The sequence below is a fragment of the Oncorhynchus nerka genome, linkage group LG10, assembly GCF_034236695.1.
Source record: "Oncorhynchus nerka isolate Pitt River linkage group LG10, Oner_Uvic_2.0, whole genome shotgun sequence".
NCBI classification, from domain to species: domain Eukaryota; kingdom Metazoa; phylum Chordata; class Actinopteri; order Salmoniformes; family Salmonidae; genus Oncorhynchus; species Oncorhynchus nerka.
In genome coordinates this window covers 34,897,158-34,925,122 of record NC_088405.1, presented here as the reverse complement: position 1 = coordinate 34,925,122, position 27,965 = coordinate 34,897,158, and the positions used below count along the sequence as shown (strand labels likewise).

The 27,965-nt window shown below is 42.0% G+C and overlaps 1 protein-coding gene across 4 annotated transcripts; it reads right to left on the bottom strand.

Moving 5' to 3' along the window:
• Positions 1-20: 20 nt before the first annotated feature.
• LOC115135216 (zinc finger protein 318-like) lies at positions 21-23,661 on the bottom strand. 4 transcript variants are annotated; one of them, XR_003864458.2, is made up of 12 exons: positions 23,182-23,661; positions 14,618-15,706; positions 13,212-14,430; positions 11,029-11,111; positions 10,822-10,921; positions 10,397-10,716; positions 8,338-8,532; positions 7,466-7,565; positions 5,610-5,728; positions 446-3,078; positions 298-334; positions 21-211 (listed from the first exon to the last, which is right to left on the bottom strand). XR_003864458.2 is itself a non-coding variant. In XM_029669670.2 (10 exons), the coding sequence occupies exons 1-10, from the start codon at positions 23,455-23,457 to the stop codon at positions 736-738; spliced, it is 5,844 nt and encodes a 1,947-aa protein (XP_029525530.2). In that variant the 5' UTR covers positions 23,458-23,661; the 3' UTR covers positions 21-735. The 4 variants fall into 4 exon arrangements, 1 of the variants encoding a protein (XP_029525530.2); XR_003864457.2 differs by having other exon boundaries at positions 298-3,078; XR_003864456.2 differs by having other exon boundaries at positions 21-334.
• Positions 23,662-27,965: the final 4,304 nt, after the last annotated feature.

The following is a 27,965-nucleotide window of genomic DNA, read 5'->3' as shown; positions in this document are numbered from 1 at the left end:
GAGAAATAACAGAGAAAATGTTGTGGTCACTGAAATTTATTTGAACTCTACTTTAGCAAAACAGATAAAGGACAACCATTTTTTTTTTACTAACACAATAACATTGAGCATAGTAAAGTCAGTGAACAAATGAGTTTTTTTTTAAAAAGATCAACAATTCCAAGGTTATGTTCATGAGTATCTATATCCACATCTTCTTTTCTGGAGGGTGCTGTAAAGAGTGACAGATATTACATGGTGTAATTGTCAAAGAAAGCCATGTTCGGATATCTTTTGGTCCATGCTGCACTACCTTACCAAATTCTGTTTTCTTCTTAAACGTGAGTTCTTGTTCCTGTATTAAAATACCTTTCAATCATTTAAAGAGAAAATAACACATTTCTTAAGAGTGAAGGTGGATATACCAAAAACCATAGTAATCAATAAGCATGGTACAGTACATTACCTTTTAAGAAGTAAAGAAAGGTTTTGCTGAACGAAGAAGTAAAATTCAAGACAAAAGGCTTGCAGAACAAGCTTCTAAAGTTCTGAAGATTCATCACTTAATATGAAAGTCAAGTCTTTTAGTGGAAGTTTCACTCCATTCAAATTCGAGCTGCCTGCTAGGGCCATCAAGTTAACAGGGCTTAGTTTCCGAATCAGCAGTATTTGTGTGGGTTACTACTTGTTCCCGTCTAATCCCATCAACTACCTAAAAACACACATTTCCAACGGCCTGCTGTCTAGTGGAGTCTGTTACTCAAGATTAAAATCAAAGAGGTCTAAGCCCAGCACTTCTGTTGGGAGATCCAGGGTCTCTGTTGAGATACCCAGAGAATCTGATGGGTTATCCAGTTGTAGGGGGGCATCCTCAGGAGTCTCTTCCTTGGGCTGCGGGTCAAACCCACTCTCAGTCTCCATTGACTCCTGAGTGTTGGTTTCAATGGTGTTACTGTTGTCAAGAGCTGTGAACTCTGGTTGGGTTTGCTCTGTTTGTGGGGCCGTAGCTTCCAAGGATTCGCTGTTATTTGAGTCATTCAGGGCAGCTTTGGACTCTACAACTGCCTTAGTGGCCTGCCGGTCAAACCCACTCTCAGTCTCCATTGACTCCTGAGTGTCGGTTTCAACCACGTTACGGTTGTCAAGATCTGGGAGCTCGGGTTGGGTTTGCTCTGTTTGTGGGGCTGTAGCTTCCAAGGCTTTGCTGTTATTTGAGTCATTCAGGGCAGCTTTGGACTCTACGACTGCTTTAGTGGCCTGTGGGTCAAACCCACTCTCAGTTTCTGACTCCTGAGTTTCAGTTTCAATGGTGTTACTGTTCTCAAGAGCTGCTAGCTCGGATTGGGTTTGCTCCATTTGTGAGGCCGTAGTCGCCAAGGCTTCGCTGTTCTTTGAGTCATTTGTTTCACCTTTGGAGTCTACAACTGCTTTAGTGGCTGTGCTGGTGATGGATGTGGTACTGGCTGTGGTAATGCTGCTATAGAATATGTCAAATAAATCTTGGGCTTTTGCGGCAGCTAGATTAGACTTTGGTTTTTCTGATTTGTTCATTACCTCACTTGGGGGTCTCTGCATGAAAGGAGGGGGTGTGACCATCACAGGGACATTCTGCTCACTCTCAGGGACTCCTGGTGCAGATACATCAAACTTCATGGTCATCATGGTCAGGGGAGGCAGGGGAGTCTTGAACTCGGGCATCACTGCTGAAGGAGTAGATGTGGAGGCTTGACTAAAAGACTCTGCTGTGGAAGCTTTCTTTTCGTCTGGTGAAGTGGGACCTGGCTTCCCAGTGCCCTCTGCAGACTTCTTCAAATCCACTTCCTCACCACAGAAAGCTTTGGAAATTATGTCTGCTGCCAGTACTGGGTCATTTTTAGGCTGGCTCTGTATAACAGGCAGAGGGGTCACGTCACTGTCACCGTCACCGGGTGGTCTGATAGAGAGAAAGGTGTTGAGAGGGGCCGGTTTAGCATATACCCAGGGCCCAAGTCCAGAGGGTTTTCTCAGGACCGTGGAAGGAGCAGGAAGGTTTGGGCGTATTTTCCCAGAGTTGAAGGGTACCCATGCGCTAGTTGGGGAGATGACCGTCTTCCCTGACAGTTTGATAGCAATGCTCTTGGCTGCGGCCAAAGACTTTGAAAACGCATCTGGGTCGTCATCCTCTTCAACCTCCTCATCTTCCTTCAGGAACTCAACAGCCACTCTCTCAGCCTCCTTCGCAAGCTCATTTTCTAGTTTTTTTTTCCAGCTGAACTTACCGAAGGCAGATGGAGCCTTTGGCTCCACTTTGGCTGTTTCCTCACTTTTCTTGCGCAGCTTTGCTCTCAATGCTGGATTAGGACCACAGAACACTTTGGGAGGGTCACTGGGTTTCTCAGGCTCAGACTGCTTTCTAGATCCTGACGTCTCCTCCCTTTGACACCCACCCTTCTCTTTTCTGGATTGTCTTTCCTCCTTTTCATTCTTAGGTTTCCCTTCCTCCCTCTCTGATCTATACCTCTCCTCCTCTTTCTTGCTACATTTGGGATTGGGCTCTTTCCACTTCCCATATCTGGACCGGTCTTCCTCTTCCTCCTGCTCATTATCCCTCCAATTAAACTTTGGTCTCTCCTCTACCCTGCTAAACCTAGGCCTGTCTTCATCCTCTCTACGGTTTTTGAGCCGCTCTTCCTCTTCCCTGCGATTTTTGAACCACTCCTCCTCTTCCCTGCGATTTTTGAACCGCTCCTCCTCATTGCCATGCTTGTATCTCTCGTCGTCCTCCTTCTTACTGTACTTGGGCCTCTCTCCTCCCTCCTTACCATGTTTGTACCGCTCCTCCTCCTCCTCTCTCTGGCGGTACAAATACCTCTCTTCTTCCTCATTTTTGCTGTACTTGACCCTCTCCACATCATCCTCCCTTTTGTGTTTGGACTTCTCCTCCTCCTTTTTGCTGCGTTTAGGTTTCCCTTCCTCCTTCTCTTTGCTCTTTTTGGACTCTTCCTCTTCGTGTTTACGTTTAAGCTCAGAGTGCTTTTTGTCACTAACTTCCAACGTCAGCCCAGCTTGACGATCCAGGTTCCTTCTCTGTTCGTAGAGCGGATACTCATACATTCGTGTCTGGCAGAAGGACCAAAGAAATATTCAAGTCATTAGAGTGAAATGTAAACAAGCTGTCCCAAAATTTGACTTCAAGGGAACAGTCTACCCAAATTACAAAAACATGTTTGTTTCCTTACCTTGTAAGCAGTTTATGGACAAAGAGACTGCAATATACAATTTGAGTGTGTTTACCTAGCCATTGACACCAAACACTAACATTATCATTTTCTAACCAAAAACTATTGTGAGCCAATGTACCCAATATTATTTAGCATGTTTTAAAGGTCATGTCCAAATTCTCTTATAACTTCAAACCAAGTCATTGACAACACAATCTGGAGACTTTGGGATGACTTGGACATGATATTTAAACATGCTAATGTCGTTTTTGCGGTGGGGGGGGGGGTTAGAAAACGCTTAAGTTAACGGTTTGTGACAGTGGCTAGGTGAACAAACAAAACTTGGTTTGCAGATTTGAGGAAATATATATATATAATTTTGTAATTTAGGTGTAATTTAGTCATCTATAGCTGTGTTTGAACACCTATAGTAACATACTGTATACTACATACTTAATGAGTATATACTACATGTTCATTTTAGTATACTGTAAACTAACAGTACCCTTACTAACGCTTCACCTGTCTACCGGAAGTTGATGCTGCTATGCAACATCTTACTAGCTTGTTAGAATAACTAACAAATTACTAGCTAGACTTCTCATGACTTCATTAACAATGTCCATTGCAAACGCTGAACGACTATACCACTTAGCTAAGAATGACGTAAATAATCAAGTCAATAAACGTGGGTAGTTCTTTAGATAGTTAATGTACTAGCAAGTTCGATGTATTAGTAGCCAACATACCGGTATATACAAGCAACTGCTGTAATGATATGCTATGCGGTTTGTAAGGCTAAAGTCATATTTCCGATACCATTTGATCATAGTAAAGCAGAGAATAATAGACTACTTTGCGCACAAATAAATAAATTCAGTAGTAGTGTTCGGCATGGCCTGGCCGATTAATTAGGGTCGAATTCAATATTTCATATCAATCGGGATTACATTGCAATCCACGAGGAGACTGTTGCAGGCAGACCACCTGTTACGCGAGTGCAGCAAGGAGCCAAGCTAAGTTGCTAGCTAGCATTACACTTATCCATCATCGTTGCACCAATGTACCTAACCATAAACATCAATGCCTTTCTTAAAATCAATACACAGAAGTGTATTTTTTTTTAAACCTGCATATTTAGTCAAAATAAGTTAATTTTAGCAGGGAATATTAACTAGGGAAATTGTGTCACTTCTCTTGCGTTCGGTGCAAGCAGAGTCAGGGTATATGCAGCAGTTTGAGTCGCTTGGCTCGTTGCAAACTGTGTGAAGACCATTTCTTCCGAACAAAGACCGTAATTAATTTGCCAGAATTTTACATAATTATGACATAACATTGAAGGTTGTGCAATGTAACAGCAATATTTAGACTTATGGCCCATTCTATAAATTATGGAACAGTTCCGTATTTCAGCTCTTCGCAATGCTTGAAGCACAGTGCTGTTTATGACTTCAAGCCCATCAACTCCGAGATGAGGCTGGCAATACTATAGTGTCTATAAGAACTTCCAAAAATCAAAGGTATATGAAATACAAATGGTATAGAATGAAATAGTTATATAATTCCTATAATAACTAAAACCTAAAACTTCTTAACTGGGAATATTGAAGAACTGGGAATATTGAACCACCAGTTTTCATGTCTCATGTTCTGAGCAAGGAACTTAAACATTAGCTTTTTTACATGGCACATATTGCACTTTTACTTTCTTCTCCAATACTGTGTTTTGCATTATTTAAACCAAATTGAACATGTTTCATTGTTTGAGACTAAATTGATTTTATGCATTATATATATATATATTTTTTAAAGTGGTAATTCACTATTGTTGTAATTGTCATTACTACAAATACATATATATAAAAAAAAATATATATATATATATATATATATATATATTTGTAAATAGGCCGATTAATCGGTATCGGCCTTTTTTGGGTCCTCCAATAATCGGCATCGGCGTTGAAAAATCATAAATCGGTCGACCTCTACTGTTCAAGACGTAACTTGAGGAAATGACAAAAGCATTTCCCAAACAAAGCCTTAGGTCACTTTTGATCAGGATCCTGGAGCGTTTGGTACCCTGATCTGCGCTATAAAGTATGTTTGAAACGCAAAATAACCTTGGCTGGAATTAATCCTGGACCTGAGTAGCAGGTCCAAGATTCAGGACCAGAGTACCAGGTAATGTGACGCAGCAGCACAAGTTCCGTGGAACTTTTTACCCGTTGTAAACAAGCTAGCTTGCTAACATCATGTTAAATGTGAGTCTTGCAAATCGTACCCTGAAACAGTTATTTTCAAGAATTCTACAAAACATTTTGTAGAATTTTCCCAAAAGCTCCAGGAGTCCAAACCAGAGTGCCGAATTTCAGATGAAATGTACCTCACGGTGAAATAATGCCCTACTCCCAACTAGAAATGGCCTACCTTGTATTTCTCATTGTGAGGTTGACTCGTGGCATGATCTTCAGCGCAAATTGCATCCCCGCAAAACTCCTCGCAAAGCTGGCAATAATATCCCCTCACTGGCACCAAAAACTCAGATCCTATGAGAGAAAAAAAAGAGACGTTTTTAAAAACACCTAATGGCCCGGGAACAATCACAGATTTGTACCTTTACTATGCTCTCCATGGAAGAAAACTTTTTGTAAAAGTAGATAACTACATTTAGGTCTATTCCGTAAGCATACATATTCACATAACATCAACATTTGTATACATAGTGGATATCATAAGTACTCAACCCCATTGAATTTTTCAAAATAAATGACATTACAAAGTGGGAATGAAACAGATTTAATTGTGATTTTTTTTTGTAATTGATCTAGACAAAATACTCCTTAACGTCAAAGTGGAAAGAAAATTCTACAAATATTTACAAATTATATATATTAAAAAAAAATCTAAGTTCCCCCAGTCAAGAATTTAATTTCAAGCACAGATTTAACTACAAAGACCAGGGAGCTTTTCGAAAGCCTCATAAAGGGCAGTGATTGGTAGATGGGTAATAATAACAAATCAGACTTTGAATATCTCTTTAATATTTATACTGTGGATGATGTACTAAACCACCCAGACACAACAAAGATAGTCATCATCCTGAATTGGGCTGCAGGACAGGAAGGAAACTGCTCAGGGATGTCACCAAGAAACCACGGGTGATTTTAAAACAGCTACAGAGAGTTCAATGGCTGTGATGGGAGAAAACAGAGGACGGATCAACAACATTGTAGTGACTCCACAATAATGACCTAAATGACAGAGTGAAAAGAACAATATAAATATACAGAATAAAAGTATTCCAAAACATGCATCATGTATGCAACAAGGCACTATATAGTTATAGTGCAAGAAAACACAGCAAAGGAATACACTTTTTGGCCTAAATGCAAAACGTTATGCTTTGGCTAAATCCAACACGTCACTGAGTAACGGCCTGGTTATTTTCAAGAATGGTGATGATGGCTGCATCATGGTATGGGTATGCTTGACATCAGCAAAGACGGAGTTTTTCCAGATAAAAATAAATGGCATGGTGCTAAGCTGCTTCAGGCTGCTTTACACCAGACACTGGGGGAGGAATCACCTTTCAACGGGACAATAACCTACAACAAAAGGCCAAATCTACACTGGAGTCACTTACTAAGAGGACAGTGAATGTTCCTGAGAGGCCAAGTTAGTTGCCTTAAATATGCTTTAAAATGTATGGCAAGACTTAAATTGCGGTACAGCCATGATCCCCAACACTAACAGAGCTTGAAGAATTTTGAAAATAATAAATGGGCGAATAATGCACAATCCGGGTATGCAAAGCTTTTAATAAAGACGTACCCAAGAAGACTGACAGCTGTAATCCCTGCTAAAGGTGTTTCTAACATGTATTGACTCAAGGCGAATACTTATCCAATCAAGGTATATTAGATTTTAACTTTTCATACATTTAAAATATATAATTATTTGGACATTGACAAATGTTATTTTTTGAAGATTGTTCACAAAATGTTGACAAATTTTCCATTTCAATTCCACTGTAGTACAAAATGTAAAGCAATCCAAGGAGGTGAATACTTATGATACCCACTGTCGACATTGGTACTTGACTATAAAGGTTGCCCAAAATAGGATCCCCTTTACATTGCATTTAGAAATCAATGCTTATTTCTTATGCATATTTTGAATTCAGTGTCTGCAAACTGTGGCAGTAAAAGATTGCTAACAACATTTAACAGTACATAATAAATATTTTTTTTAAAAAGGGAAAAATAAAAGATTCAAGTTTGTACCTTTAGCAGGTTTAGTCATTTTCTTTCCTGAAGAGTGAATCTTATTCTTCTCATTGTTGGAGGAACTTGACGCCCACGGTCGATTGTAAGGATCCTGAGTCTGCAAAGTGGCAAACAAAAAAGCATAACCAATCTGCTGTAAAAATACAAGGGACTGAACAGTTCAAATGAAAAGGTAAAAGGAAAATCAGGCCAGTGATGGGGGACAAAAAACAGGAACAGGAGACAGCACACATGATAGTAAACAAAAGCTCTTCAATTCACTGAGTATGATCGAATATCCAAGAAGGGTACAGCTCCAGCCGATCAGCCCCTCAGCTCTGTGCTCAAGAGATCCTTGCCGAGAACAGCCAATAGGCTTTCAGCATCATAATCAGGAGTCTGCTGCATTCCTTTTGAAGGTAGCTAACTAGCTAGCTAGCTAGCTAGCTGACTTCATAGTTAACACGGCCTGTAAAGAGATGAGTCCATCTGAGTGTTTATCAGAAAGCAATTTAAATATAAAGTTAAAATGTAAACTCGACTAGCTATCTATCATACCATCACCAAACCAGTCTACACAATGCTAGCTAATAATGTATTATAAAGCAGTAGTTCTGGCCATGCAATCTAATTGTTTATCTTGCAGTTACCAGCATGGCTGGAGCGCAAGTACAGCACAGCTTCCTAACCACTTGCAAAATATATTAATAAGACCACATTCAGCAACACTGTAGCTAGCTCAGTGTTCGTTTACTGCATGGCTTAGCAAGGATAGTTTGGCTGTTCTCTGTAGTCTGTATGATATGTGACTGGTTCCACAGCAGAACTCCTGAGCACGGAACTGCTGAAGCTGGAGTCTTATTGGGACATTCTACAAGTAGTACACAAACCTTTCGGTGCGATTTGCTGTGCAAGTGCGTGAAAAAATCGAACATGGAACCACAGGTGACATTGCAACTTTTGCACCAGTGGTTCCCAGCGTCATAGTGTTCAAACAGGTCTGCTGGAGTCTCAGGAGGCTGGGTACTGGCGGGGGCTTTCTTCTTCGTTTTTTCAGGAGAGGCTCTTGAGGACGACGATGCTGCCTAATGAAGAACAGAAGTTACACAAGTCAGCAAAAGAGCGAAATAGGCCTGGAGGAAGCAGACAAAAAAATACATTTGAGAGTTAAAAATTAAAACAGATGTTCGATAAAGAGAATTTTACGATGATCCCCAAACACTGAAGTTTTCAAAATCTCTTACCTTGGCAACATAGGCGATCTGTGTTCCAGCCTTGAGGGAGTTACTCGTGAGTTATCAGAGAATCCTGTTTAAGGCTAATATAGGACTCATATCGTCGTATCCTTGTACGCTAATCTCCACCAATTTTGACCAATCATGGTCAAAAATCAAATTAAGTACCGATTTGTGAGCAGAGCAAAGCAGTCGAGAGAAATGGACTCAATGAGTGCTGTTCACAGACCATGAGTGTAGAGTGGAAAAACATCAAGTATGATATTTAAAGAGATTCACTCCTCTCAACCAAACAGCTAAAATTCAGAGTCGAGTTTCCAATAAGCAGAGGTCATAAAGATAGCGGCACCCACGCACTTACAACAAATGCCTTGTTTACCAAGTTTGCCGTATTGTACGTTGCTCTCCGTTACTCTTCTTTGTATCGTCATAAGCCCAGTATACATGATCCAAGTTAAACGCCATGACGCAGGCAATTTGAAAAATCGGGGAAAGTATATTGTGCTGATTTATTGGGCACTGAACCATGTTGCGCGCCTTAGTTTAAAAACTCCAGGGAATTAGTGGTAAAACCATGACGTCATATTTGAATTCCTACAAGTGTATGCACCCCCGCCATTAAAATCCATTTGACTTTTAAGATGCCATGCCGCTCTACTGTAAAGATAAAATGTTACATTTTGGTGTATTCTTGTCTTCAAACAATACACAGTTTCCATATTTAATAACTTAAATGATTTAAATTGAATACCTTATGATTACGTTTTTTGAATGAGAAATTAGAGATGAGTGACCACCCTATTAACATTCTCTTTTTAAAACACAAATTTGAAAGAATTATAGCCACTGAAAAGGATTATAAAACAGGTCACATAATTAGGATCCCTCTCTGTATGCAAAGTATTCATCCCAACTAATCTCTGATCTTCTAGCTACATGTTGATAGCGAAAAATGCTTTCGATTAAATGACAGTTAAATTACAAACTGGGGAAAAAGATGGCCGCCTTTCAATTTATGAATGTAAATACCCTATATCCAAGCTTCTAACGCAAACATCTTACTGAGTTTGGCATCTCCAGAAACAATTTCAGAGAAAAAGTTTGTTATGTTTGTGGTCTTTCATAAACAAATACAGTGAGCTCCAAAAAATATTGTAAAATGTAGGAAGAGCTTAAGCTTAATCACAACTGTTGGCCATATGAAAGTGAACAGGTTCCACCTATGTTGCAGGTATAAAACACATTCATTTGTAAACATGCATGTATTTGCAGACCAGTTATGAAGATCAGTTGGATCAGACATTGGCATTCAAAGAGGGAACTTTTCAATCAAGATCGTGATCCAACTCTGCCTCTTGGGCAACACCAACATATGACAGAGCACACGGAATGTCCAGGTTAGACTGAGTAGTTGCACCAACATTAATTAACCCCATATCTGATGTATAAGCAGAAGGCTAAATGCCAGGTATTCAAAGTAAATACTGCTTACTGGTATTTAATGGATCAGACAAGGGCAAGTAGACATTTGCATCCAAACCAGCCCTTTTGAATAGTTATTCAAGATGTCATTTAGACTGATATTCTAAAATAAAGCGAAGGCTACATGTCAATTTCAGCAAAAAAAATATGTTTCTGCAGCAATGAAGGTTTTAAGGTTCTACCAGTACTTCAGCTCTCTGGCTTGTGCCTGGAGCAGCTTACGGAATTCTACCTTAGCAGAGGCATGGGCCACAGGTGATCTCTCTCGGATGTGAGCACGCTCTTTTTTCTTCTCTTTCTCTGGAGGTGGTGGGTGTGTTGGCTGCTCAAGGTCCGCAGAACCCCTACCCTCTCGCCGGGGCTTGTCATTTGGTTGTAGACCGAGAATGAGAGCCACCTTGTCAAGCTCGGATCGTTTCTTCTCTGCTACCTCGTGCTCTTTGCGGAGCTCAGCAATCTGAGTCATGACCTCTTCCTGCAGCCGACTGATCTCAGACAGTAACGGGTCCTTATGGCCATCCTTTTCACGCCGCTTTTTGCGCAGAAGCTCCCCTACCAAGACAATACAATTTTCATCCAACTGTACAAAACCTAATGAACATTTATGACTTAAAATATAAAAAGAAATATAGAAAAGGAATGAGATGATTGAAGTACCTTGCTGTTTCCTCAATCTCTCTAGTTCCTTCATGAGATAATCTTTCTTTTTCATGCGGATCTCTCTGTCTCGTCTCAGTTTTTCCCGTTCTTCAAGAACCTACAGAATGGAGAATCATTAGAGAACGAGTGTATGGAAAGAAAACAAAACCAGCCAAAACAGTGTCAAATGGCATTTGAATTTAAGTAGATAGCTGAATACTCCACCTTTTGTTTTTGGCTTTCATTATTTCGCTCCTCTAAAACCCTCCTGTCCTTGCCATTATCTTGAGGGGCCATATTGGATGATGCTATACAGGAAAAATGTACAAAATTAGACAAGAGTTATGTGCTGCAGTTTCATTGATCAAAAAATACATATACTCTACCAGTCAAAGGTTTGGACATACCTACTCATTCCAGGGATTCTCTTAATTTTACTATTTTCTACAATGTAGAATAATAGTGAAGACATCAAAACTATGAAATAACACATATGGAATCACGTAGTAACCAAGAAAGTGTTAAACAACTCCAAATATATTTTATATTTAAGATTCTTCAAAGTAGCCACCCATGGCCTTGATGACAGCTTTGCACACTCTTGGAAATCTCTCGATCGGCTTCATTTAAAAAAAAATTTTTTTATTTAACCAGGCAAGTCAGTTAAGAACAAATTCTTATTTTCAATGACGGCCTAGGAACAGTGGGTTAACTGCCTGTTCAGGGGCAGAACGACAGATTTGTACCTTGTCAGCTCGGGGGTTTGAACTCGCAACCTTCCGGTTACTAGTCCAACGCTCTAACCACTAGGCTACCCTGCCTCCCCAATCAATTAACAGGTGTGCCTTGTTAAAAGTTCATCTGTGAAATTTCTTTCCTTCTTAATGCGTTTGAGCCAATCAGTTGTATTGTGACAGGGTAGGGGTGTTATACAGAAGATAGCCCTATTTGGTAAAAAACCCAAGTCCATATTATGGCAAGAACAGCTCAAATAAGCAAAGAGGAACAACTCTTTCATTACTTTAAGACATGAAAGTCAGTCAAACCGGAAAATTACAAGAACGTTGAAAGTTTCTTCAAATGCAGTCGCAAAAATCATCAAGAGCTATGATGAAACTTGCTCTCATGAGGACCGCCAGAGGAAAGGAAGACCCAGAGTTATGGCTGCTGCAGAGGATAAGTTCATTAGAGTAACCAGCCTCAGAAATTGCAGCCTAAATAAATGCTTCAGAGTTCAAGTAACAGACACATCTCAACATCAACTGTTCAGAGGAGACTGCGTGAATCAGGCCTTTCCAACGGACATTAGACCGTTGGAAATCTATCCTTTGGTCTGATGAGTCCAAATTTGAGATGTTTGGTTCCAACCGCCATGTCTTTGTGAGATACAGAGTAGGTCAACGGATGATCACGCTCCGCAAGTGTGGTTCCCACCGTGAAGCATGGTGGAGGTGTGGGGATGTTTGCTGGTGACACCGTCAGTGGCTTTTTTAGAATTCAAGGCACACTAAACCAGCATGGCTACCACAGCATTCTGCAGCAATACACCATCCCATCTGGTTTAGTGGGAGTATCATTTTGTTTCTCAACTGGACAATGACCCAACACACCTACAGGCTGTATAAGGGCTATTTGACCAAGAAGGAGAGTGACGGAGTGCTGCATCATATGACCTGGCCTCCACAATCACCCAACCTCAACCCAATTGAGATGGTGTGGGATGAGTTAGACCGCAGAGTGAAGGAAAAGCAGCCAACAAGTGCTCAGCATATGTTGGAACTCCTTCAAGACTGTTGGAAAAGCATTATTCATGAAAGTGGTTGAGAGAAAGCATTACACACGCTTGGCAATCATCAAGTGGCGCAGCGGACTAAGGCACTGCATCTCAGTGCTAGAGGCTTCACTACAGACACCCTGGTTCGAATCCAGGCTGTATCACAACCGGCCATGATTGGGAGTCCCATAGGGTGGCGCACAATTGGCCCAGCATCGTCTGGGTTTGGCCATTGTATGCCGTCATTGTAAATAAGAAGAATTGTTCTGAACTGACTTGCCTAGTTAAATAAAGGTTAAAGTCAAAGGGTGGCTACTCCTTCAAGAGCGTTGGAAAAGCATTCCAGGTGAAGCTGGTTGAGAGAATGCCAAGAGCGCAAAGCTGTCATCAAGGCAAAGGGTGGCTATCTAAACACATTTTTAACACTTTCTTGGTTACTACATGATTCCATATGTGTTAATTCATAGTTTTGATGTCTTCACTATTATTCTACAATGTAGAAATATAGTAAAAATTAAGAAAACCTGTGGAATGAGTAGGTATGTCCAAACTTTTGTCTGGTACAGTATATATTGATGGGGAATGAACAAGTCATTAAACATCCACTTATTCAATGCCATCAGTTTATTCTCACCCTTTCTATCACCCCCCTGGTGCAACTCTGGCTGGATAACTTTAAGGTATGGTCTGTCAAAAGTCGGAGCATTCGGAAAATCTTCACTGGGAGATTGAGGTGGCATGCCCATAGATGGAGGTGGGTACATGGGCCACTGTTGGGGCATGTAAGGCCAGTTCCCATATTGCCCATAGCCAGGAGGTGGATAGTTGGGTGGTACCAGACCATGCGCCTGGGCTTGGGCATAAGCAGGCATGGAGAGAGATGGGTGGGTGGGTGGCACTGGAGTAGTTTCAGGGGCTTGTGAAGCCTTCTGCCCCCAGCTACTGTCCTCAGTCCTCACCTCTCTGCCGCCTCGAGTCTTCCCATGGTTGCTGTGCCTGTCAGATGGGGGTGACTTCTTCCGGTTCCTGCTGTTATCACGGCTGCTACTACGGCTCCGGCTGTCGCTACGACTGCTAGAGCTGCTCCCACTGCAGCTCCTACGCCTGCCCCTGCTCCTGTCTGAGCTTCCTGAAGAGTCACGGCGATCCCGCCTCTTGCCAGGTCGACGGGAGGGAGTTTTCGGAGGGGGCTTCTTTCCATGCAGACGCTCCTGAGTCCTGGCAGCCATCTTGCTGATCTCTGTCACCCCCAGGTCCAGCCCGATGGTTTTGAGGAGGTCCTGGATCTTCTCGTACTCCTCCACGTCTTGCTTCTCCTTCCCTTCCAGTGGCCCTGTTCCTGGTGGGTAGTCATTAGGCTCTTCAACCTTGATATTATGGTCAGGGATGGCAGAGGACCTGCTTTGATGCCGATACCTCATGTCCATTTGTGGCTGACGAGAGCTTCTCGGATCTACAATACCAGGATGGCCCTCTAGGTGCGGTGAGGTGCCATAGCGTGCCGGGTCACTCATAATATCACCATAGAGCTCTGACAGACTGTGCTGACGGGGAGCTTCTGCTGGAGCCCTGCCCCGCTCTAAATCATCTTCATCGCCATAAAGGAACTTCTCCTCATCGTCAATGTCTGGTACCCTCTTCCTTTTCTCCTCCTGCGGTGCAGGTGCACCTCCCAACAGGTCAAGGATCCCTGCAATCCCACTGTGGTCCAGCCTACTCTGGGCCATGTGTGGGTCATCCCTCAGCTCCCCCAGCATGGTGGCCAACATGATAGGGTCCATGCCTTTCATAGCTGAGAGAAGACGCTCTGCCTCAGCCTCACCAGCAGGGTCAACTCTTGGAGAATCACTGTTCTGCAAAACAAAAACAAAATAATAATCTATGATAACCAAATTTATCATGAATAGTAATTTGGATGAAGAAGAAAAAAAAGCCTTGTGTGATGACAGGGTTAGAGTGAGTATAGAGATGGGTAACACAATACACAGCTATAGGCAACATAATTAATTTAACATAGTAAGAAAATGACATGTCCACTACCTGCACATATGACGGGGAGTCAGTCTCAGAGTCCATGCGCCTCTTCAGGATGGACTTTGTGGGAATATTCAGCATGTCTTCCATCTCTTTGCGGCGACGGGCCAACTCCAGCTCCTTGAACCCACTTGTCTTCTTTAAGTTATTATCGCCTCCCCTGCTGCTCCTGCTACTGCTGCTAGTACTGACACTGCGGCTCCTGCGTGGACCAGCAGTCTTTGCTCTGCTCATACTGCGGGCCCGTCCATAGTTCTGGCCATGACTCCCACTCCTGCTTCGGGACCTGCTTGGCGGACGGCTCTTGCTCCTTCCACGACTCTTGCTCCGCCCCCCCATTTCAGGGCTTTTACTTCGGGCCCGGCTTTTGCTTCGTCCCCCCATTTCAGGACTGCGGCTTCGGGCCCGGCTTTTGCTCCGTCCCTTCATTTCAGGGCTGCGACTTCTGACGCGGCTTTTGCTCCGTCCCTTCATTTCAGGGCTGCGACTTCTGACGCGGCTTTTGCTCCGTCCCCCCATTTCAGGACTGGGGCTTCGAGCGCGGCTTTTGCGCCGTACCCCCATTGCAGGGCTGCGACTTCGGACACAGCTTTTACTCCGTCCCCCGATTCCCGGGCTGCGGCTACGAGGACGGCTCTTGCTCCGTCCCCCGATTCCCGGGCTGCGGCTACGAGGACGGCTCTTGCTCCGTCCCCCGATTCCCGGGCTGCGGCTACGAGGACGGCTCTTGCTCCGCCCCCCGATTCCCGGGCTGCGGCTACGAGGACGGCTCTTGCTCCGTCCTCCGAATCCCGGGCTGCGGCTACGAGGACGGCTCTTGCTCCGTCCTCCGAATCCCGGGCTGCGGCTACGAGGACGGCTCTTGCTCCGTCCCCCGAATCCCGGGCTGCGGCTACGAGGACGGCTTCTCCCCCTGCTGGGACTCTGCCTCCTGGGGCCACGGTCATCAGGGCCGTCATAACTGGACCTCTTTGGCAGGTAAGGAGGGTAGTCTCTTGAGGGTAGCCCTACCCCAGGTGGTCCAGTCAACTCATTGCCCACAGTGATGACCAGACTGTGGTCAGGGGGGATGCCACCACGGGGAGATGGAGATCTCTAATGACAGAAATAGATATGTAATCAGTTTCATAACACTGGGATTTTGAAATGATAAGACAGCATTTTGTGCAATTGATGCATTGCTCCAGTAAAAAAGGCAATATGAGCCCGTGCAAGGGACGGGACTAACTTCCAGTTCCAGCTAACAATTTAACCAGTATCAGGGTAGAAGAGGAGACAATGAATGTCAAGTCTTCTCTCTAGCCCAGGTAGATAACATTCATTTCCCATTAGATAGCTCTGCAAACATTGTCAAAATACATTCGGTACTCACAAAATATGGAGTTTGTGAGCAACCGATACATACTTTCCAAAAAAAAGTTTAACATTTATAAGCAACCCCAAAAAATTGTCTGTAAATAATCTATATATTGTTTTTTATCACGTGCCAAATCCACCTCTTCAGCACCAATAAAATCACTCATTACTGCCACGCACAGGTTGGTACAGTATCCCGAAAGGTTATTTATTTCATTACCTACAACCAGGGCCGCCGGAAAACGTGTGGCGAGGCAGCATTTGCCACAGCACTTTGGCTTTATACTAAACAAAAATTTTACGCAACATGTAAAGTGTTGGTCCCATGTTTCATGAGCTGAAATAAAAGATCCCAGAAATGTTCCATATGCACAAAAAGCTAATTTCTCAAATGTTGTGCACAAATTTGTTTATCCCTGTTAGCAAGCATTTCTCCTTTGCTATGATATTCCATACACCTGACAGGTATGGCATAGCAAGAAGCTGAATAAACGGCACAATCATTACACATTGTGCTGGGAACATTAAAAGGACAATAAAAAGGTGCAGTTGTGACAACACAATGCCACAGATGTTTCAAGTTGAGGGGCCATGCAATTGGCATGCTGGCTACAGGAATGTCCACCAGAGCTGTTAACAGATCATTTCATGTTAATTTCTCTACCATAAGCCGCCTCTAACGTCGCTTTAACGGTGATGCACCGATATGACATTTTTGGCCGATACCCATATCTGATATTTCCCTTGACAAAAAAAACGAGACGGATATTTTCAATTTTAGCAGTCTTTTAAGCATTCCAGTACAGTTAAATAGTTCACACACATTCCCTGGCTGTGGCCGTGATTGGGAGTCCCATAGTGCGGCTCACAATTGGCAAGGCGTCATCTGGGCCGTCATTGTAAGTAAGAATTTGTTCTTAACTGGCTTGCCTAGTTGAAGGTTACACACACACACCAAAAAGTTGGTGTTGGCATTTATTTATGTCCCCATTACCAGTAAAAAAAATCAAAACCTATTTATTTCACTTACTTGCTGTGCTGTTTCGTTATTCATTTGTTCAGTCGTTTCATTCTCAACCAGGATCTCTATGAAAGCCATTTGGGTCTTTGCATGTCAAAAAAAGCGCGTCAAATATCACTACCACCATCTGTTTCAATAGCTATAGTTAGCTAGCAAATCAACTACAGTTGTAGTTGGAAGTTTACATACACCTTAGCCAAATACATTTAAACTCAGTTATTCACAATTCCTGACATTTAATCCTAGTAAAAATTAAATCTAAGGTCAGTTAGGATCACCTCTTTATTTTTTAAGGATGTGAAATTTCAGAATAGAGAGTTTTATTTCAGCTTTTCTTTCTTTCATCACATTCCCAGTGGGTCAGAAGTTTACATGTACTTAATTAGTATTTAGTAGCATTGCCTTTAAATTGTTTAACTTGGGTCAAACATTTCAGGTAGCCTTCCACAAGCTTCCCACAATAAGTTGGGTGAATTTTAGCCCATTCCCCCTGACAGAGCTGGTGTAACCGAGTCAGGTTTGTAAGCCTCCTTGCTCGCACACGCTTTTTCAGTTCTGCCCACAAATTTTCTATAGGATTGAGGTCCGGGCTTTGTGATGGCCATTCCAATACCTAGACTTTGTTGTCCTTGAGCCATTTTGCCACAACTTTGGAAGTATGCTTGGGTTCATTGTCCATTTGGAAGACCAATTTGTGACCAAGCTTTAACTTCCTGACTGATCTCTTGATGTTGCTTAAATATATCCACATAATTTTCCTGCTTCATGATGCCATCTAGTTTGTGAAGTGCACCAGTCCTGCAGCAAAGCACCCCAACAACATGATGCTGCCACCCCCATGCTTCACGGTTGGGATGGTGTTCTTCAGCTTGCAAACCACCCCCTTTTTCCTCCAAACATAACAATGGTCATTCTGGCCAAACAGTTCTATTTTTGTTTCATCAGACCAGAGGACATTCTTCCTTGCTGAGCGGCCTTTCAGGTTAGGTCGATATAGGACATGTTTTACTGTGGATATAGATACTCTTGTACCCGTTTCCTCCAGCATCTTCACAAGGTCTTTTGCTGTTGTTCTGGGATTGATTTGCACTTTTCAAACCAAAGTACGTTCAACTCTAGGAGACAGAGCGCGTCTCCTTCCTGAGCGGTATGACGACTGCGTGGTCCCATGGTGTTTATACTTGCGTACTATTGTTTGTCCAGATGAATGCCTTCAGGCGTTTGGAAATTGCTCCCAAGGATGAACCAGATTTGTGGAGGTCCACAATTTTTTTCCTGAGGTCTTGGAAGATTTCTTTGGATTTCCACATGATGTCAAGCAAAGAGGCACTGAGTTTGAAGGTAGGCCTTGAAATACATCCACAGGTACACCTCCAATTGACTCAAATGATATCAGAAGCTTCTAACGCCATGACATAATTTTCTGGAATTTTCCAAGCTGTTTAACGGCACAGTCAACTAGGTGTATGTAAACTTCTGACCCACTGGAATTGTGACACAGTGAATTATAAAGTGAAATAATCTGTCTGTAAACAATTGTTGGAAAAATTACTTGTGTCATGCACAAAGTAATGTCCTAAACGACTTGCCACAACTATTGTTTGATAACAAGAAATTTGTGGAGTGGTTGAAAAAAAAAGAAGAGTTAATGACTCCAACCTAAGTGTATGTAAACTTCTGACTTCAACTGTATATAGCTAGGTGTCAGCATCTAAAATAACCCTAATTTATGAGACAGTTCTTATTTGATTTATGGTGTCGGACCCATCTATGTGAAGCTAGCCACAATAAGGATTTTCCACAATAGTGGACTTTGCGGTTAGCCTACAAAATAAAAGTAAGCCATAATTCTACTATTTGTATTACTGTCTATAACATACTTTTATTTTGCAAACTGCAAATTTCATTGTTGTGCCTAATACTTATTGTGGCTAGCTTCACGACATATAACCCAGTGTGGTCAAGCCTCACTAGCCAGATGAAGCTAGCTGGCTGCTTATAACATTAGCTTTGGGCAACAGGGTTAAGTTGCTGACTAGCCATTTATTTTCATGAACTGAAGCTCAATTTCAATAGGCAAACAACAAGTGGCAACCTAGCTAATACCCACTCACAAGGATTTCTAAATCATTGCTAAGAATAATAAATTACTGCAGGTTCTACTGGTCATTGTTTTCAGGCTGCTTGTATTGGTGCTAGCTCGGTAACAAGCTAAAGCTAGCTACCCCAGAATTTGCGGTCAAACAAATTATGCTTTATTACCAACGCGGTATTGTAAACACATCGTTCATGGCCGGTGTTTGCACAGCTTTGACAGTGCTACTGTATCTTTTTTGACACTCAAAGACCCAAACGGTGTTCCATAGTATGCATGTCGTGAAGCTAATAGCAGTGACGCTATTACTGTAACTCCTGTAGCGCAACATCTGAAAAATAGCGCACTTGGTAGTGTGGCCCGGTGCTCGACCAGTCGGCGAAAGCAAACATCACACACGACAGAGAACGGTTGATTGTCAAGGGCAATGAATTCCATTATCTTGGCTATAAATAGATTTCACCTTTGAGTTGTCTCTCTGAAATGTTGTTATGCTTTCAAATGACTGCTCGACTTGTTGACTGTCGATCCACACAGCAGACATTGTGGGCTAGTTTAGGAATGCTGTGTTGCACGTGTAGTGCAAAATTTAACGTGGCTTCTTAAAGTCATGTACCTACGTTATATAGGTATGCACGTCAGCTTTGACATCGGTTTTGCACATCGGGGCATTGAAATAGACATGCACAATATCTGTGAACATAGCAGAATCGGCCGATATTAGCTAAAAATGCAAATATCGGTATGTCGATCCACACAGCAGACATTGTGGGCTAGTTTAGGAATGCTGTGTTGCACGTGTAGTGCAAAATTTAACGTGGCTTCTTAAAGTCATGTACCTACGTTATATAGGTATGCACGTCAGCTTTGACATCGGTTTTGCACATCGGGGCATTGAAATAGACATGCACAATATCTGTGAACATATCAGAATCGTCCGATACCGATATTTGCATTTTTAGCTAATATCGGCCGATTCTGCTATGTTCACAGATATATCGTGTATCCTTATTTTAAAGAATTTGTCAGTACGCCCAAATCGGCCTCACAAGCGCAGACCATGTGTAACCACACCAGCAAGACCTCCACATCCAGCTTCTTAATCTGCGGGATCGTCAGAGACCAGCCACACGGACAGTTGATAAAACTGAGGAGTATTTCTGTCTGTAATGAAGTCCTATGAAATGCTTAAAGAGTTGCATTCTGTCTTGGAATGGGTGGCAAGTAATAAACTGGTCCAGAACATCTCTGAAACTAAAAGCTTTGTATTTGGTACAAATCATTCCCTAAGTTCTAGACCTCAGCTGAATCTGGTAATGAATGGTGTGGCTGAACAATTTGAGGAGACTAAATTACTCGACTTACCGTAGATTGTCAAAACATGTAGATTCAATGATTGTCCTTAATAAACAGAGGCTCTGCTTTTTGGACACCACATTCCAAAAAGCAAGTCCTGCAGGCTCTAGTTTTGTCTTATTGTGATTATTGTTCAGTCGTGTGGTCAAGTGCTGCAATGAAAGACCTAGTTAAGCTGCAGCTGGCCAAGAACAGAGTGGCACGTCTTGCTCCTCATTGTAATCAGAGAGCTGATATAAATACTATGCGTGCCAGTCTCTCTTGGCTAAGAGTTGAGGATAGAAAAAAAAGTTGCGCAGTTAGGCTAAGAAACATTAATGTGTCCCAAATGGTTTGCATACACTACTTACACACAGCTCTGACACAGACTTACCCCATTTTGGGGAATTTTCAGAGGTGGAAACTTTGTGGGAATTAACAGGAATATGCAAATTAATATTAATACCATTTAAAAGTAGATTATTTTTGCATTGGATATATTTACCATATCATATGGAGACAAACATAAACCTGTTACCTTATTATTTACAATTGTCTACTTATGATTAATTCCTTCTGATAGAAATAAAAACAACTATTTAGTTACGAATTGAACTTTAATTAAATGAGTTGACTCTTCACATGGGATGATTTCACTGAACAACAAAAGGGAATATTGAATGATCCATCTCCCAAAAACATTTTCAATATAAATCTGTAAAATGATAGTCTAGAAACTAAAGCTTTGGTTGTCTTCCTCCCAGGCTTCCATGTCTTCTCCCTGGACCTCCACTTTAACACCAGGCTCTGACAACTCATCTTCACTGTCACTCTCAAATCCTGTTTAGGATGGCTCATTGTCAGGCTCAAAAAGCCTCAAATTTGCTAGGACAGCCACCAATTTTTCAACCCTTGTATTGGTCAGCCTGTTGCGTGCTTTGGTGTGTGTTCCCAAACAAGGACCAGTTGCGCTCTGATGTGGCTGATGTTGGTGGAATTTGGAGGATGATGAGGCAACAGGGGAAAGAGCCTCAGATCCACAAAGTCCACTTCCAACAGGTGGCTGATGAGATATGTTGGCACGACTGCCAAATTGCATCTCCATCCCAAAGCCCTTGCTTGGAAGTGTACTTCGCCAGACTGCCAAGATCCTTGCCCTCATCTAGGCCAAGGTGGCGAGACACAGTAGATGACACCATAGGCCTTGTTGATCTCTGCACCCGACAGGATGCTCTTGCCAGCATACCTGGGGTCCAACATGTACGCTGCGGCATGTATGGGCTTCAGACAATAGTCTTCATGCTTTTTGATGCATTTCAGAACTGCAGTTTCCTCTGCTTGGAACAACAGTGAAGTGGGCAGGGCAATATGGATTTCTTCTCTTACATCTGCAAGCAGAGTCTGAACATCAGACAGGACGGCATTGTCTCCCTCAATCCATGCAATGGCTACTGCTATAGGTTTCAGGAGTTTCAGGCTGCTTACCTCTCTCCCAAAATACATCATCAGCATAAACCCAACCAGTCATGTTTTCATTTGATTATCAAACAATCACTTCAAAAGGGCTCTTTTTACTAGGTTACCCACGCATGTTCATCCACAAGCAACATATTTCCAACCTCCAAACAGTGGTGAATGGAAAAAGACATCTGTTACACAAAACATCAAAAATGTAATGACATTTGGTGATGGTCAGTAGTCCAGAATGAATGCCTCCACTGCTGTCTGTGCGCGTCCCGTGTCAGTCATTCATCTCTGCCTTGGTAAAATTTCTGTTTTCTTGTCGAACCACATTGCATTTTGGAGCGTAGGCTGTCCACCCATTTCCATTTGCAAATTTTTCCTGCCTCTGACACTTACGGTAATTATAAATAATGGAGTAATAGCCTACAGTTTTCTTGACATTTGTTTTTATGTATTTTATTTAACCAGGTAAGTTAACTGAGAACACATTCTCATTTACAGCAACGACCTGGGGAATAGTTACAAAGGAGAGAAGGGGGATGAATGAGCAATTGTTTTCATTATTGTGATAAGCTAAGGTTTTACAGGTATGGCGTACCCCCACTATTGATTTTGCCTGGACACTGTACCAGACCTCCTTACTTTCACCCCTGTATTTAAATAGATTAAGTAGACAATGTTTTTATAGTAATCTTTCTGAAGAGATGTGGTCAAAAACAATACTTTTTTTGGGGTGCTCGTAAAAAACTTTTTTTTGTGGAAGCACATACCAGGCATGATGGCAGTAAAATATTAAAGTTGCTCAGCAAAAGTCCATATTTGGGGAGTACCAAACGTACTTTGACTTGCAGAACTGTCCTAATGGAAAAATGAATGGTTGCTAACTGGGCTAGAGGAGACGTGTCATACTCATTGTCTCCTCCCCTGCACAGAAGTATATTCCTTATGTCGATTGTTGCAAAACGTTTCGTCTGTTGCTTGATTTATTTCAAACAGAAACCGTTTAATCCAAGCGGAAAATGTTTTGTGACGAAAATGAGTTTCTATTGGACAAATTAAGGTCGACCCCACACAGTTACCTTCCGATTGGTTCTTAAACGATAAACGGTTTCCGTTACTAAACGTAATGTATACACACCAGATAACGTTACTGATTCAGAAAACAATAAACAGTGATCAAATGGTTATGCGAACTAGCCTAGTAAAGCAAAAAAAAATGTATAGCTACGTTTACCAATGTAATTAACTAGTGGTAGGCTGGTCAGGTAGCAGTAACATGCAAATCATGATTGTCCTTACTTCTCTTTGGGGAGGGCCGCTGCCCCAGTATTCACCACCTGGTCCTCTGCGACTTCCTGAACCAGCTGAAGTATACCTCCTTCGCGGTGGAGAACGTCTGTACTGGTCTGAAGGTGGCCCATCATGGTAACCCTCAAACGGCGGTCTGGGCCTGCCCCGTTCTTCTCTAAATGGAGGCCGAGGATACGGTCGGCCAGGCGTAAGACCACGGGGCGGTGGACCACGGCCCTCGTACGGCGGCGGATACCCTCGAGGTGGAGGCCGTCCACGATACATATTTTACTGTTAAATTGGACTTTTCCTATCAATTACAGCCACTTACTACCGAATAGATTTGATACACATTGCCGTTTTATATTACTTACTGTATGTCTGCAGCTAGTGATAATGACATTCTAACTACCATGTAGCTATTTCAGTTTGTTTGACGAACACAGCGCTCACTGTGTTACGATTTCCGGCCTGATTGAACCGAAAAACCTTGTCTTCTTCTTTCATATATTAGCGGTCCGCCAACTAACGTGAACGGTGCATGCCGCCACCTACTGTGATGGAGTGTGTGGTCGATTACGGTTAGATTTAAACAAAATACAACAAAAACCTAAATCGTCCGAGTCCTTCCCAATCCCATACTACTAAGAAAATAAAAGAGCCATGCTAATTCCGACCACAGCCCGTAAATTAACAGACCCTCCACCCAATCCCCCCCAAAAATATACACACACACACACACACACACACAGTTGAAGTCGGAAGTTTACATACGCCTTAGCCAAATACATTTAAACTCAGTTTCACAATTCCTGACATGTAAATCTAGTAAAAATTCCTTGTTTTAGGTCAGTTAGGATCACCACTGTATGTTAAGAATGTGAAATGTCAGAATAATAGTAGATAGAATGATTTATTTCAGCATTTATTTATTTCATCACATTCTCAGCGAGTCAGAAGTTTACATACACTCAATTAATATTTGGTAGCATTTCATTACATTTAAAAAAAAACTTGGGTCAGACGTTTTGGGTAGCCTTCCACAAGCTTCCCACAATAAGTTGGGTGAATTTGGCCCATTCCTCCTGACAGAGCTGGTGTAACTGAGTCAGGTTTGTAGGCCTCCTTTCTCGCACACACTTTTTCAGTTCTGCATTTGGAAGACCCATTTGCGACCAAGCTTTTGTCTTGAGATGTTGCTTCAATATATCCACATAATTTTCCTTCCTCATGATGCCATCTATTTTGTGAAGTGCACCAGTCCCTCCTGCAGCAAAGCACCCCCACAACATGATGCTGCTACCCCCATGTTTCACAGTTGGGATGTGTTCTTTGGCCTGATAGTCTCCCCCTTTTTCCTCCAAACATAACGATGGTCATTATGGCCAAACAGTTCTATTTCTGTTTCATCAGACTAGAGGACATTTCTCCAAAAAGTATGATCTTTGTCCCCATGTGCAGTTGCAAACCGTAGCCTGGCTTTTTTATGGCTGTTTTGGAGCAGTGGCTTCTTCCTTGCTGAGTGGCCTTTCAGGTTATGTCAATATAGGACTCATTTTACTGTGGAAAAATATACTTTCGTACCGGTTTCCTCCAGCATCTTCACAAGGTCTTTTGCTGTTGTTTTGGGATTGATTTACACTTTTCGCACCAAAGTACGTTCATCTCTAGGAGACAGAACACGTCTCCTTCCTGAGCGGTATGACCGCTGCGTGGTTCCATGGTGTTTATACTTGCGTACTATTGTTAGTACAGATGAACGTGGTACCTTCAGGCATTTGGAAATTGCTCCCAAGGACAGAACAGACTTGTGGAAGTCTACAATTTTTTTTCTGAAATCTTGGCAGATTTCTTTGGATTTTCCCATGATGTCAAGCAAAGAGGCACTGAGTTTGATGGTAGGCCTTGAAATACAGCCACAGGTACACCTCCAATTGACTGAAATGATGTCAATTTCATCAGAAGCTTCTAACGCCATGCCATCATTTTGGGGAATTTTCCAACCTGTTTAAAGGCACAGTCAACTTAGTGTATGTAAACTTCTGACCCACTGGAATTGTGATACAGTAAATTATAAGTCAAATAATCTGTCTGTAAACAATTGTTGGAAAAATTACTTGTGTCATGCACAAAGTAGATGTCCTAACCGACTTGCCAAAACTATAGTTTGATAACAAGAAATTTGTGGAGTGGTTGAAAAATGAGTTTTAATGACTCAATGATACAATGGAAGTGTATGTAAACTATATATATATAAATACACACAGTACCAGTGTTAAGATATTTGATCTATGTTTAAGATAAATGTTTAAATAATTCTACTCAGAAACTTAACCATTAGGGATTAGAGGTTATGTAGCATGAACAAGGAGTAATTAAAAATAATAAACACAGCTCCAACTCGGTTGGAGGGGGGAAGAGAGGAATGCATGTGTGTGTGTTTAACGAAAACAAAGAGGATCCTTAACCTATGTTTGAACCGACCCGGCTATAACTCTGTGGACATAAAATAAGACAGTGAGAGCACCTCCAGGTTTTCCGTATCTGGGGGGGACTGGAACTGTCTGCTAAGTGGTAATACACTATGGTGAGACTTCAGGAGTTAAGCCAGATATAGTGTGTCATGTATGTGTGCTAGTGGGTTGGAATGAACTTTAGAAGTAGCTTTTTCCTTGTCGGAGAGTAGGAGGAGCCTTCGAGACGCTATGACGAAATGTGTGGTATATAAACCAATGTACATTGTATTATGACCAGCGCTCTCGAGAATAAATGCTATTGGCTAATTATGCAAATAAGGATCTTACAAATTCTTAGAAACAGACAGTGATTTAAATTGAATTGGTTAATGAACACATAGGAATTGGTCAATTCCTTTAACAACCACTCAAAAGTTTACACACCTACTCATTCTTTATTTTTACTATTTTCTACATTGTAGAATAATAGAGAAGACAAACTATGAAACAACACACAGGGAATCATGTAGTAACCAAGAAAGTGTTAAACCCTTCAAAGTAGCAACCCTTTGACTTGAACCTTTATCAGACTCATTAACGAGGCAAGTCAGTTCAGAACAAATTCTTATTCACATTGATGACCTACACCGGCCAAACCCGGACGACGCTGCGCCAATTATTCGCCACCCTATGGGACTCCCAATCATGGCCAGTTGTGATACTGCCTGGATTCAAACCAGGGTGTCTGTAGTGAAGCCTCTAGCACTGAGATGCAGTACCTTAGTCGGTGGTTTAAGCAAAAATCTCAAATTTGGCCCAATCAAGTCTCTTATTATTATTGGTGTCCTTTAGTAGTTGTTTCTTTGCAGCAATTCGACCATGAAGGCCTAATTCACGCAGTCTCCCCTGAACAGTTGATGTTGAGATGTGTCTGTTACTGCATTTATTTGGGCTGCAATTTCTGAGGCTGGTTACTCTAATGAACTTATCCTCTGCAGCAGAGGTAACTCTGGGTATTTCTTTCCTGTGGCGGTCCTCATGAGATCCAGTTTCATCATAGCACTTGATGGTTTTTGCGACGACACGTGAAGAAACTTTCAAAGCTTGAAATTTTCCAGATTGACTGAACTTCATGTCTGAAAGTAATGATGGACTGTTGTTTCTCTTTGCTTATTTGAGCTGTTCTTGCCATATTATGGACTTGTTTTTTTTTTACCAAATAGGGATATCTTCTGTATACCACCCCTACCTTGTCACAACCCAACTGATTGGCTCAAACGCATTAAGGAGGAAAGAAATTCCACAAATTAACTTTTAACAAGGCACACCTGTTAACTTAAATGGATTCCAGGTGACTACCCCTTGAAGCTGGTTGAGAGAATACCAAGTGTGCAAAGCTGTCATCAAAGCAAAGGGTGGCTACTTTGAAGAATCTCAAAAATAAAATATATTTGGCATCAAACCATGTGTTTGATACCATTCCACTGATTCCGCTACAGCCATTACCACAAGCCCATCCTCCCCAATTAAGGTGCCACCAACCTCCTGTGATGTGAACGCAGCATAACATATGAGGCGAAGCAACGTAACAACCAATGGTTGCGTGCCAGATCATCGACTATCATCGACTGACAAATTGCTATATAAACCTGGTCCCCCAACAGTACACATTGTTATTGTAGCCCTGTACAAACACACCTCGTTCAGCTCATCGAGGGCTTGATGATTAGTTGACCATTTTATATCAGGTGTGCTTGTCCAGGGTTACAATGAAAATGTGCACTGCTAGGGGTCCTCGAGGACCAGGATTAGGAAACACTGGTTTAGCTGGTACTTTAAATACCTATCCAGGTGTAGTAAGATGTGTCAGGCGTTAGCAACGTCTCAGCATAGGAACGCATCTCTGTGATTAGCGGATACAGAAAATACCCATCTAGGCTTTGTAATATCTGGCATGCTGCAGTAACACCTGGGTAGAGGAACGCACCTCGAGTCTGTGAAGGCTTAACATTTCTGAAAGCACTGGTTTTGAGTTGTCTTTTGTGTAATCATCAGCTTACTTTTGTCTGCCTAGTTGAATTCAGACGAGCAGCATTAGCCATGTCCATTTAAATTGCAATTAATTTGAGTTATGTTCAACAATTTATTAGCATGGCTATACTGAAAATGTGTGTTGCATCAAAAGCTTGGGTGTAAAGTAGTGCATACCAATATGGTATACATTTTGGTAGCCTTTCAATCTAATGTAAAATTATAGACACAAGTCATATCTTCATAATAGGCTGGTGTTTGTCACACCATAATGATATTTTAAGAGTGAAAAGATAGGAATACCAG

Excerpts from the sequence above, each read along its gene's own strand:
- LOC115135216 (XM_029669670.2), bottom strand. The coding sequence starts at position 23,457 with ATGTATCGTGGACGGCCTCCACCTCGAGGGTATCCGCCGCCGTACGAG. Across the intron at positions 14,431-14,617 it reads ACTCCCCGTCATATGTGCAG|AACAGTGATTCTCCAAGAGT; the intron begins GTAGTGGACATG and ends TTTGTTTTGCAG. Across the intron at positions 3,079-5,609 it reads CTCACAATGAGAAATACAAG|ACACGAATGTATGAGTATCC; the intron begins GTAGGCCATTTC and ends TCCTTCTGCCAG.